At 40.2% G+C, this 12,604-nt stretch overlaps 1 protein-coding gene across 1 annotated transcript in view; it reads left to right on the forward strand.

Moving 5' to 3' along the window:
• The window catches only part of ROBO1 (roundabout guidance receptor 1), a 703,140-nt gene that overhangs the window by 646,354 nt on the left and 44,182 nt on the right, over window positions 1-12,604 (forward strand). The window contains 6 exon segments of the mRNA XM_050332388.1: window positions 1,152-1,233; window positions 1,403-1,571; window positions 1,670-1,836; window positions 5,458-5,579; window positions 7,954-8,185; window positions 9,436-9,557. Of these exon segments, the coding sequence (XP_050188345.1) occupies window positions 1,152-1,233; window positions 1,403-1,571; window positions 1,670-1,836; window positions 5,458-5,579; window positions 7,954-8,185; window positions 9,436-9,557 (894 nt within the window).

The raw sequence follows: 12,604 nt of genomic DNA on the forward strand, positions 1-12,604 counted from the left end.
GGAATTATTTGGTACTTGAAACATGAAAGGGAAAGCAAAACTTGTATTTCAGTAAGACAAATCATTAAATTATTTGGGCTTTAGCACTAATAGATTGACATTATCTAGTTAATTCAAATGTTTAGAAAGAAAACCTTTGTTCAACATAGAGCAGTAATAGAGCTATGTACATGGCTTTTTCGAAAGAGTTTTTAGTGTTCAAACATACTCACTTCTCAGGGTACTGTAGTTTAAAATGGTTAATCACCTGTCAGATACTCCTCAGGGAATTCTAGTACCTGCTCAGCACTGCTGCTGGTCATGCCTTGCACACTGTAAAATGTTAAATTTTGTCATGCTGGTTGTTCTCTGCCATCTTTTCTGTGCTTTGAAATGTAGTAATTTTTTGAAATGAGGCTGAATACATCACTTTACCATATTCCCCAGGGTTGCCCTGTTGCCAATTACAAGTTAGACTGGCTTAGGGCTTGAACCTCTGATTTTTGATCACTTCTGTCCAGCTCATCCGGTGAGGCTGGGACCTTAGGAGGATTGCATTTCTTTTTGGGGAAAGAAGGAAACTCTTTTGAAATGTGATTAAGTCACATATGGACAAATAATCCAACATTCAGGACTGGATGAGAATAGCATATGGAGATTCCTTTTTGGATCTGCTGTAGATTGAAATTTATACTAACACAGGGAACCCCATGTGTACCCTGTGGAATATTTAAGCTTTGATTTAAGGATGACATGTTCTCCAGTGCTCAGTTCTCATAAATCCCCAGGCATTACTGATGTAGGGGGTTGACAGTTGCATGGGGTCTTGTCATCTGAGTTCCTTCTCAATTTATTTGTTAAGACCTCTGCAGAGTAAGGAATAAATGCTACAAAATTTGCTTTCACTTTGTTCATTACAGAACAGTCAACGCTAAATTAGAATGTGCAGCTTTTCCAATTCTGTTGTGACTGCTCAGAAATAAATACCCGTTTTCCTTCCGCAGCACACGAAATCATAACTTCTAATGGAAGAAGTTTGTAGTTCAAAAGTTTTTGCAGCCTTTAATATGTTCATCCATATTCATGGGGGTACATAGAGAGCTGTAATTACTTTTCTAGCCCACTGAGTGCCTGATTGTTTCAAATATTTATTCTTCTCTCTCCCCGTTCAGCTGGGCGACACCGGTCGGTACACCTGCATCGCCTCAACCCCGAGTGGCGAAGCTACATGGAGTGCATACATTGAGGTCCAAGGTAAATCAATTAGGGTTTCTCTGCAAGGAGAGAATACATAAAGGGAAATCAGCAATTGAAATGCAGGAGTCATCTGACTCTGTCATAAATTGCCAGTGCAGATGTGAACGGCACTTTAGCTTAACAGCTGCTTCCTGTCCATACTCAGCCTTTCTCTCTCCTTCGTTAGAGTTTGGAGTCCCAGTGCAGCCACCGAGACCCACTGACCCAAACTTGATTCCTAGTGCTCCGTCAAAACCCGAGGTTACAGATGTCAGCAGAAATACAGTTACATTGTCATGGCAACCTAATTTGAATTCAGGTGCAACGCCAACCTCTTACATAATTGAGGCCTTCAGGTATACGAGTCTCGTGATCTTGCTCTCTGTACCTTTGTGTATAATATGTTATTAAAGAAGCACGTGCTAACCTGCTGGTGTGTGTGATTTATCCTTAGCCATGCATCTGGGAGCAGCTGGCAAACTGTAGCTGAAAATGTGAAAATGGAGAGTTTTGCAGTTAAAGGGCTAAAACCCAATGCAATTTACCTGTTCCTTGTGAGAGCAGCTAATGCTTATGGACTGAGCGACCCAAGCCAAATATCTGATCCAGTGAAAACCCAAGGTAAGCTTTTGATTCTGAACATGTTGGGTGTCCACAGCAGCTGTCACAAGTGGACTAAGGGATACCAGATGCAGGAATTCTGGTAGCTTTTGACTGTCTGCCTATCCTGGCAATAATGTATTCTATAGTAAAATAGTGTGTTTAAACTTGCATTTCTCTATAACACAGACTCTGACAGCATGTTGCATTGCCTAAGGGAACCCTAGTATGTCTTATCCAAAGATAGTTACATCTTGCAGAATAGCAGCTCCTGTTAGCAACAACAGTAATCTCTGTTTTTCGGAGTTACCACACAAATACTCAAATTCCATGGAAATGTTATTACTATGTCCAGTGAATCAAATGAGGCTTAAGACTGAGACAGAGGGAAAAAAATCGTGTAATCTAAGTTGATTTCTCCTGCATTAGGAAAGAGAGAAGTTTAAAATTTGAAGGAATTTGGCATCATGAGCCAGTAAAGAAGAGGTTTTGGCAGTATGTTAAAAGTATTTCAATAATACAACTGTTTGAAGTAAAATAGTAGGGAAGAGAGACGATGCTTACAGATAGCCAAGTGGAAGAAAAGGTTGGGTAGAAGTGGATGAAGGAGTCATCCACCGACTCCAGCTGTGACTGAAGTCCAGCTATGGACTGAATCCAGCTGTAATCTAAAATTAAAAAATAGCTGTGTTCACTGTAGCAAATAAATGACACTTTGGATGATATACAGGGAATAATACGTTGTGGCTTTGAAGCCTGCATTTTCCCAGTCGAAATACTTACATTCTTAAGAAGGGGAAATCTAGAAATATCTTTTTTTCAAAGGAAAAGTGATAGAGATCATACTTCTTTTGTTTGTTTGCTTTTCTGCTCTTCCTAATGACTGGAGAAACTGACCCGTTGGCTTATTAAGAGTGTCCGTGTTGTATGTTTGTTTCTTTGTTTGTATAAGTAAGTGCATGTTTGTTTTTGAAAGGAAGTTCTGTAGAGGAAACAAAGCATTTTCCTTTGGTGACTTCTCATTTTTGGTCTGAAAGCAAGTCTTTCTGATCTCCCCTGGGGAGTGACCACTTTCACATTGCTGTCTTTTGGTATTATGCATTTCTCCTGATGGCTGACAATTTCAGTGGATATCTGTAGACAGCAGAGTCACGGACACGTGGAAAAGAGGGATTGCATCGCTTCCTAAGTCTGTTACCAAGGAAAGATTTAGTAACCTTTTACTGATTCCTGATTCCTGGAAGTAGAGCAACACATGTTATTATGTGGGCAGGCTGCAGTGTTCTACACGAGTCTGTTCTTCATGTAGTGTAGTGCAGTTTCATTCCTGAGGACAAGATGAGGTATTGTGCCTGTCCCAAATTAACTGATCACTGACCTGATTCTGAGAAACAGCAAATGTTCTTTTCACTCAATTGTATGGTTTATAGTAACATGGAAAAGCTTTGCTCTTCTCTGGACACCCAGTAGAACTGAAAACCGGAGGAACCACACAAAACCTCAGTGATAAAAACAACCAATGTATAAAATCTTCTTCAATAGTAAGAAATATAATCAAGTGTCAAGTTCTTTAAAGAGGTTCTGGTCTTCTTCCAATACCATTTCAGTTTTGTATAAGTTGTCGTTAGCTAAAAAAGTTCAAAAATTTCCAAGTTGAGTTTTGTCCAGAGGGTGGTATAGCCTAGCTGTAATGCATGTCCAGTTTGGGAACCTAACCTACCTTCAACTTTGCACTTTACCAGCATTACCAACCACATGTTTGGGTGTTATCACTTGACAGTCCCTGCCTTGGAAGCTTGGAGCTGAAACAAGGAAACACACACATCATTGTATAGCACAGATGTGCAAATGGCTGAGCCTGTGAATAGCTGGATTCACACTGTGGATGACTCATCTTTTAGGACTAGCGAAGATAGAACTAATTATTCCACTGACTTTCCTTTTACATTCTAAGCAGGGTGATGTTTAGGCAACACTCCAAACAGAAGCTTCTATCTTTAATGCTTTCAAACTTTGGGAGGAGGGAAATACTCTGATAAATGGGCTGTTTGGCAGAACATACTAAATGTGGAAATAGCAATGACTCATTGGAGAGTTTTTTTGTTTTGTTGTTTCATTGTTATCAGTGTTGCTTGCTAAGAATCCAGATCTGTCACTCTCAGACTGCATGCTAACCTCAGCTTGCTTCTTTAACTTTGAAGAAATACCAGCTTCTTGTAAATATGTTGAGGAAACCGTATGACAAAAGTTCAAAGTGACATAGGCTTTGTATGGATGGGAACTGTATTTCTGGAAGGAAAGTAGGCCTCATGACTTATCCTTATGCAGCCTTACAATGATTTTATTAATATTTAGTCAGGATTGAAAGCTGGTAAATGGAGACCATGACTACCATGCAAAAAGTGTGTTTTACAACTGTTCACTCACTGATGTAGAAGACACTTAGAAATGCATCAACTGTGCTTGTCCAAACCTCATCTTTCAGGATAGTCTACACACCTGTAGTGACTTATTACAGTAGTTGTACATAAATATATACAGAAATTTGGTATACTCTAGCACTTCTTCAAAGCAGACAGCTATGGAAATTGCCAGGAAATTCCAATCTTCAGAGAACAGAATCCCTGAAGATTTCCTGATGTTGCTTTCTCACTAGAGGAGGTCAAGCAGGGAAGTAGTCAGGCTGGAGCAAAGTTTATATAATGCATTACTCTATATCTGGAATTAGATTAATTTAAAAATAAAAAGGAAAGTAAAAATTTCAAGTACTTTCTCATTAATTTCCCAACCTGTGATTTTTAATGAATGGTATTTGTTTAAATTTGTTTAAAATGAAGTGATCAAGGAGAGAGGTGTGAAATCAGAAGCTATGTTACTCTGCTGTCCATAGTGTGTGTCTCTTTTAGATACCCTGTTAGTGCTGCCCTATAAATTTTATACATCTGACAGTCGTCCATTTCAGTTAAATATGCTTTTCAAGGGCTCAGAATGCAAGAAATATGTTTCCATCATACCAGTGCATATTTTGAGAGGAATTTGTCCCTTCATTCATACGAATAACTCTTCTAGCTATAAGATGGACCAAGTATCAAACAGTGCAGACAGGACTCACCCAAGGCTCTGCCTGCTGTTTACAGAAGCCACTTGCCATCAGAGAAGCTGCAGCCATGTGACTAATTTTTCTTTTTCTTTTGGTCATTACATGATTTTTGTAGTTAAAAACAGCAAGTTTGCCAGGAATTTATCTGAAGATCCAACTTCTGCTTCTGTCGTTCTTTACAGATTTCCTGATCTCTTGGAATTTGCTGAACATTTTTCTTCCCAACAGGAAAGAATAAAGAAATGCAGCTTTAGCCATTTACCAAAGCCTCCTTTACTGTGGAGTGTCTTTTTCTGCAGCATTTACCTCATGTTTCTCTCTGAGGAAGTGCAGTGTATTGATTTGGTACTTCCTCAGCACTGGTGATTTGCTCAGGAAAATATTGGATGTAGTTTTTTCTTACATAACAGGGAAGTACTTAGAGTAAACTTTATGGGTGATAGCATCATATACTTTCTAATATATTCGTTTGTGTTTAAATGTACTTATTTTAACTTATTATTAATATGTACTTGTGAGAATGGAATCTTAAATTATTACAGATGTTCCACCAACAAGCCAAGGTGTGGATCACAAGCAGGTCCAGAGAGAACTGGGTGACGTGGTACTACATCTGCACAACCCTACTATCCTTTCTTCCTCCTCAATTGAGGTTCATTGGACTGTGAGTATAAATCTGTATTATGGTGGTGGTTACAGGTACTGCTGAATTGTCCTACTTTAACTGAGTGGAGTCACACTTTAAGAAGCTGTGTAGTTTGTATGCTTGCAGATCCTTTTTCTCTGGAATGAAGAGACTTGGGCTTTGCTTTCCTGCTTCATTAAATTTTGTCCCGTTTTCCCCATCTATGTCCCCATAGAGAGTTCTGTTCAAAATATGGTGAGAGTTTCAGGGTCATCCTCTGGAAGCTGAAGGACTGATGAAAAGCCTCCTAAGTCATGTCATTAGGAGCCTTTGCACTGCTTTCAGGAGTCTATCAGTCCCCTAATGAGATAGCACGGGCACTTCCCTGTCTGTCAGTCACCAGTGGAGAGAAACACTGCCATAATTCTGTTTGAAAGTGTTACCTCCATCCTACAAACACACAAACACACCCAAATCCACAGAGCCTCATCTGAACCTGTGCTTCCCTACGGTCCTGGGAGTGCATATGGTACAGAGAGAGGAGATGGAAAGGGCAGTGTCACACTGACGTGTGGTGGGAGGCAGCGGGAAGTTGGCCACATGGAGGATATCTCAGGGGAAATGAGGGAGTGAGGAAACAACACTCCAGGAGTCCTGAAGCAAGGAGGTTGGGAACATACAGAAAAAAGGTTCAGGTAGACTTGCAAGGCGGAGGCGTCAGCGTGAGAAAGGATTAAAAATGGCTCACCGTGAGAGACTTTGGGCAATCCAGATCTAGAAATAAAAACAGAGAGCAACGTGGGAAACTGCAAATAGTGAACAATGAGGTAAGAAAATGTAGTTCAAAGAAGAGCTGTTTTAAAAAGAAATGCAGAATGAAGAAAAGAATTGCAAATATGATTATACCAGGTACAAGAGTAAAACCATAGGGAGTGAGCTTTGAGGTCTTTTCAGGACTTCCATCTGAACATGTCAGCATATTGGTGGGGATAGTGTGGGAGAGCAAAGGCTGCAGCCCCTACTGTGTCATGGCAGTGTATTTTGAACAGGAACAAAAGGATTTTTGACTTTGCAGAAGAGCTGTAGCCCAAAGGAGTCCTGGTCCATGACCAGGGCTCCTCAGTGCTGCAAGAATACCATAAATATCTGCTGCACAATAATAGAATAATACTGTTGCACAGTAATTTCACTCTCACCTGCAGCATGGCCACCTGCAGCAGGCAATCTCCTGTTTTAGCTAATAACATTAAAACATCTTTGAGGTTCCTAGCACGATTTTGCTTGACCTTTTCTTATAGAACAACCTTTTCCAGAAAGGCATTTTTTATCAGTCTCTTGGGTAGCCTGTGGCTTCTCTACAATTTCGAAAATAAGCATTACCTCAGTTTCAGCTAACACACAGATTCTTTATGTGATTATTAAAAATGAAATATGTTGCTTTTTGGAGTAAAATTGCAAGCACAGAGTTTTTTTATACCACTGTACGAGATTTTTGAAAACAGGGAAAATCTGATGCACTTTAAAAATTTTTATTGTGGTTGTTACTGGACTTTCTTATCCACCAGAAGCTGAAAATGGTAGTTAAAAGGTAGTGAATACTCCACGACAGATCACACGTATATGATAGCTTTCTGTTTCAGTTATAGTCAAACATATTGAATGCACCCTTATTTACATTAGGATTTTTTCCTCCAGACATTTGATATAAAATTACCTTGGTCTGAAAAGTGCTCAGGAGCACTAAGCATCAGCTTGATCAATGTTTCCAAATCTCAACCACGTTACCATACTGGGTTTTTTGAGCCTCCCCAGAGCCCTCTTGGAACAGCCCTTTCCTACCCAGATCTGACAGAGCCCAGCCACGGAGAAGGTGCCAGCTGGCTGTCCTTTCAGTTCACTTTCTCCAAAAAGAAGCAGGCAGGAAGCAGTGCTCATTGCATGGGTTTTGGGAAGCTTCGACATCTCAGGGCAGTTGGCAGTCTCTCTCTTTGACCTCCATATTCATCACCCTGAGCTGTGGCACTGTAGATCCCCCTTTCCCTGTGTGCCCCCTGCGCTGCTGTGCACATTCAGGTGGGCAGAAGTCTGGCCTGTGCTGAACTGTGTCACCCCGTGGATGCAAAGACTGTTCATTTCACGGAGCCGAGACGTATTATACAACTCCGTTATCCCCCTTTAATGCCTTCCTAAATCCAGGGAAACCAGCACGGTTTTACCAGCATCAAACAGATTAATGCACTTGCAAGTCCAGCCTGTAATTTACTGTAATGGCAGGAGCCTTTGTGTGCTTTGGCAGGGATGTTTACCGTGGGTAACACGAGCGGGTGGCACAGGGGCCGGGCACGGTGTCACGGGCATCTTCCCTGGTTCATGTCTGTTCATGGATGTGTTCTGTGTTCTGCTGTCTTGCCAGGTGGACCAGCAATCCCAGTACATCCAAGGATATAAAATTCTGTACCGGCCTACACCAGCTTCCTACGGAGAGTCAGAGTGGTTAATCTTTGAAGTGAAGACTCCAACCAAGAACAGCGTTGTCCTTCCCGAGCTGAAGAAAGGTGTAAACTACGAAATCAAGGCCCGCCCTTTTTTTAATGAGTTTCAGGGAGCAGATAGTGAAGTGAAATTTGCAAAGACCCTGGAAGAAGGCAAGTAGGAGCCAGACTGTCTTCATCTTTCCTTTTTGAAGTAGCAGTCTGGCCAGCTTTCCTCTGATATGTTCATTATTTGATTTTGTTTGAAGTGCGTGCTGTTTGAGAGCAGCAATCTGTAGGAGAGGAGGCTGTGTTGGGCTGATCATTATGTGAATTGTTTGGTGACACAGAAGTAAATATTCAGAGCCAGGCAGGAGAGACAGAGAGAGAGGGATGTGCAAAAAATGCCCTCCAACACACAATGGGAAATGCGCTTTTTTATCTTCCCTGCAGTGTGCACTCCTCCCTGCTGAGTTCATGGGCTGGTCACAAGTGACTTCTGTCAGATTCAAGCACTTGCTAATCACTATCTTGAGTAGATAGCAGACACCACAGAAATCATCAAAGCCCTGTAGCTGAGGGAATGAAAACCATGCTTTTTAGAAGGCTTTTATATCTGGATCAATCAGTGAGACAAAGTGAAAAGATGAATGAAGGCAACAGATATAGTGGACTAAATTATGCATTTCCATCTCATACATGTGTTAAGAAGAGAGGTTCATAAAGCTCTTCCTTTTGTTGCTGCACAGGCATAATGAGTGTGCAAGGTGGCCAGTGCCTTCAATGCCCCTGCTAGGTTCCACCACCTTTCCCTTTCTGTCCTCCTTCCCCATTATAAATGCCCTGTAACTCCAGTTTATTGCTGCAAGTGGTTCAAGAGGTGTGCATAGCTGCATTCATCCCAAGCATCAGCTGTGCATCCGGTTTTTAGGAGGACTGTTTCAAATGCAAACCATAAATTATTGTTACAAATGTGTTAATATTAACACATGCTGTCCTGATTTTAATAAGTTTCATGTTACTCATTATTATTTACACACTAGAGGAAAATGAGATTTAGGCTGGGGTCAGTTTAGAGGCTTTATTTTTCAAAACTTGATACTGAGTGAGATGATTTGAGACCATTGATGAATTCAGTGCTCAGGACTGTGACATTTGGGTAAAGGGTGTCTGAGCTTGGAGAGTGGGAATGTGACTTTTCTTGTCCTGCACAGCGAGACTACAGCAAAACCCAGGAGCCTGGTTGCAGTCTGACACACTTTCCTTCCATATCATTTTACCCTGTGGTCAGGAGCTGCCCTCGTTGAAGGATGGGGCACAAAAAGATTGCATTTGTATAGCCCAGAAACCCATCTTCCCCTTTAAAAACCTCACTCCCAAGTGCGACAAACGTAACTGTTCAATCCTTCTTTCCGAACAAACAGCTCCCAGTGCTCCACCTCAGAGTGTCTCAGTAACCAAGAACGATGGGAACGGGACAGCAATCGTGGTCACCTGGCAGCCACCCCCGGAGGACAACCAGAACGGGATGGTTCAGGAGTATAAGGTACTGCTGGCATGCCTTGGGCCCCTGGCAGATGGAGCCTGGCCAGGTTGTGAGGGATGGGCTGTTCGTGGATGCTTGGCTCCATCTTCTGGTTACTCAGAGAAAACGGGATAGAAAAGCACTGCTTTGACTCATACTCCATATTTAGTAATTCTGCCTGGATGGTGGAAAGGCAATTAAGACAGCCTCCATAAATCAAAGCAAAGGGTCAACACTCTTAATTAAGGCAGGTACATCCTTGCCTTCATTATAACTTGAGAAATGCACACCCAAGTAGAGGGGGAACCATACCTGTTTGAGAACCATTTTGTGACTCTAAGGCATTGGCCAAGGTAGTAAATATAAACAGGCTTAATGAGTTGAAAAGCTTAGGGATAATAATTAACAGTGTTAAGATCTGAGTAAATTATGCGTAACTGGGTAGTTAAAACAAACAGAAAACTTTCAAGAGAAGAATGTGCTTGTATAGTAATAAATCTATTTAGTGTATAGAAATTCTTCTTTTCTTCCAAACACAGTTCTCATTATGCTGTTTAACTTTTAACAATTTGAAAGTACATTATAAATATTTATTAGTTGATGTTCATTTACAAACATAGACTGTATTTTCAGTTCAAATTTTTTTGTGATAATTTACATAGCAAAGTAAATAAAGCTTATTTTTCATGAGAATATTTACAGATGTTTAAAGTGTCTAGTTGTGGATATCAAGTAAGCTTTGTATCCATAGAGAGGCAGGAGCTTTGGTTTCAGTCTTCTGCAAATGCGCATTACTGAGAAAATCTTTCAAATGAGAATGCCTTGGCTACTTTTCAGGTTTAAACACAGTGCTATAAACATATATTCCTAGCCATCAAAACTCATCCTGATATTTCTTTTCCCTGAGTTGAAATGGAAAAGGGAAGAGATTGCTAAGCTTCATGGTCAATTTAGAATAATAAAACCCTTTTCAGAACCTGGTCAACTGGTAAAAAAATCCGTTTATGGCTTAGTTTCAGATATATAATGTAATTGGAAAAAAATACTTGTGAAGTTATTTCATTTAAAGACAGACCTTGAGCTGGAGAGATGGAATTATTTCCAACAAGAAAGTGCATGAGAGAATGTTAAGGTTGCAAGGACACAACAATAAAAGTCAGGAAATTCCTATTTCCAAGTGGATATAATGCCTACCCCACTTCCTAGCATTCTGAGGGAATAGGCTGTCAGGTGGAGGAGCAAGCATCCTGCAGTGCTTGTGTAGCAGTAGATGGCACACTGGCACGCTTCACATCTACATTTCTTGTGTTGCTGCTGTAATTGTCCTTTGTGCTTTTCACCACGGACAGAAAACAGACACAATGAATGTATATGTCATTGCTCTTTAAGTTGCGACGTGTAATTACTGCTTTTGTCTAAAGTCTAAATAAATGCAGAACTAGTTATTTAAGATTAAAAACTGATAACAAGTCATGTGAAAATTTCTCTTTTTTCTTTCCTTTTTTGCTTTTCTGTCTTCTATGTTTTCTCCCAGAAAAAAAAAAAAAAAAAAGAAAAAGATACAAAAAGATATGCGTATGTGTGGGAATTCATTGTTTTCTTAGCAACTCAAATCAAAGACAAGTATACCCACTGTAGTTAAAGGATAAACTAAAGAGGAAGAAGTATACCATCCTAATTGAAGAGGGGCCAGTATCACAAACAAAAAGCCAGAAATTCAAATTCACAGCAAAAGTCTTTTTTTTTCCTTTCTTACCTTGAAGTTAGAAATTTTCTTGTTATGCTAATTCTTTCCTGGCTTATGTGTCTGTTATAATGTGAATTCATCCTTGTTTTATATAAAAGTTCGTTTTCACTTGCCTATTGAGGTATACAGTCACTATAGTATGGCAATTGTTTCCATTGTTTGCATATGCACCATTTTACGGGCTGGCAGTAACAATTTCTGTGAAAATTGCTGCAGTCAAAATGTAGATTTAAATGTTTTCTTCCACACTTAATCGAGTTCTCATTTACATAGGATCATTTTCATGACCATCCTCTAGGATTTAAGAGCAGTATTACTAATAATTTTACTACAAGTACTGACTGAAAAATTCTCTATGTAGTATCAGAATACGAACAGGAGATTCTCTTTGTGTGCTCTGACCTGCTCTGTGGCAGCACTTATGTATATCCTGTGTTGGGATTCGATTTCAAAGGGACTTAAAGTACATTTCACATCCTCACAGTGTCCCACTAGCCTTGTTTCAAACCTTGGCATTCAGAGAAGGGAAAAGGGTCTTACAGCCTCCTGAAGGTGAGAATAAAATTTCCAGTGTCCAGGCAGTAAGGGCCATGGCAATTGTTCTACCTGTGAAACTGTACCTCGCTCACCTGGCAATCTCCACAGCAGCAGAATTGCACGAGGGATTTAAAGCAGCTATCTGGGTACTAAATCTTTTAGGAGCTCCATATGTCAAAAGCAAAATCTTCCCTCCTATGTACAATCAGCCCAGGCTCAGATATACTGCTGTTCTCAGCCGGGTTTGCTTCTTTACGGATAAAGTACTGAATTTAACTAATTTAACTTTCTGGATAAATGTTCTTTGTAGAGCAATTCATTTGTGGAAAGGGGACAAAACCGAAATCAACACAGCTTTATCATATTTTTTAGCAGATCTAGATTAGCTGCTACTTCACCTCGAATAGCAGTTGGGAGTTCAACCATACTCTTAAAAAGCATTTGCCACATCAGTGGTTCAGGCCTATGGGGATAAAAATATATCATCATCTTATTTCTCCCAGTTGTTTAATGTCACTGATATATAATTTGCGAAGTGATGATTCAAAGTCGCAAGACTGGTCTAGATCTCCAAAAATGAGATCTGATGTCATGCTGTTGTCTCTCAATTAGAAGACAGAAAATCACTCAGTCTTTGCCTCTTGCTGCCATCTTAAAAAAAAAAAAAAAAGAAACCGTTTGAATTCCAACATGGCATCAGTTCTCTTGTGATGTCATGTGATGAAAGACTTTCTCAGGCACTTGAGTGACGAAAGTCTTTCTTGATAAATAATTCCTGAGCAAG

The sequence above is a fragment of the Myiozetetes cayanensis genome, unplaced genomic scaffold (assembly GCF_022539395.1).
Source record: "Myiozetetes cayanensis isolate MyiCay16 unplaced genomic scaffold, myiCay2020 scf5-8, whole genome shotgun sequence".
Taxonomy (NCBI): domain Eukaryota; kingdom Metazoa; phylum Chordata; class Aves; order Passeriformes; family Tyrannidae; genus Myiozetetes; species Myiozetetes cayanensis.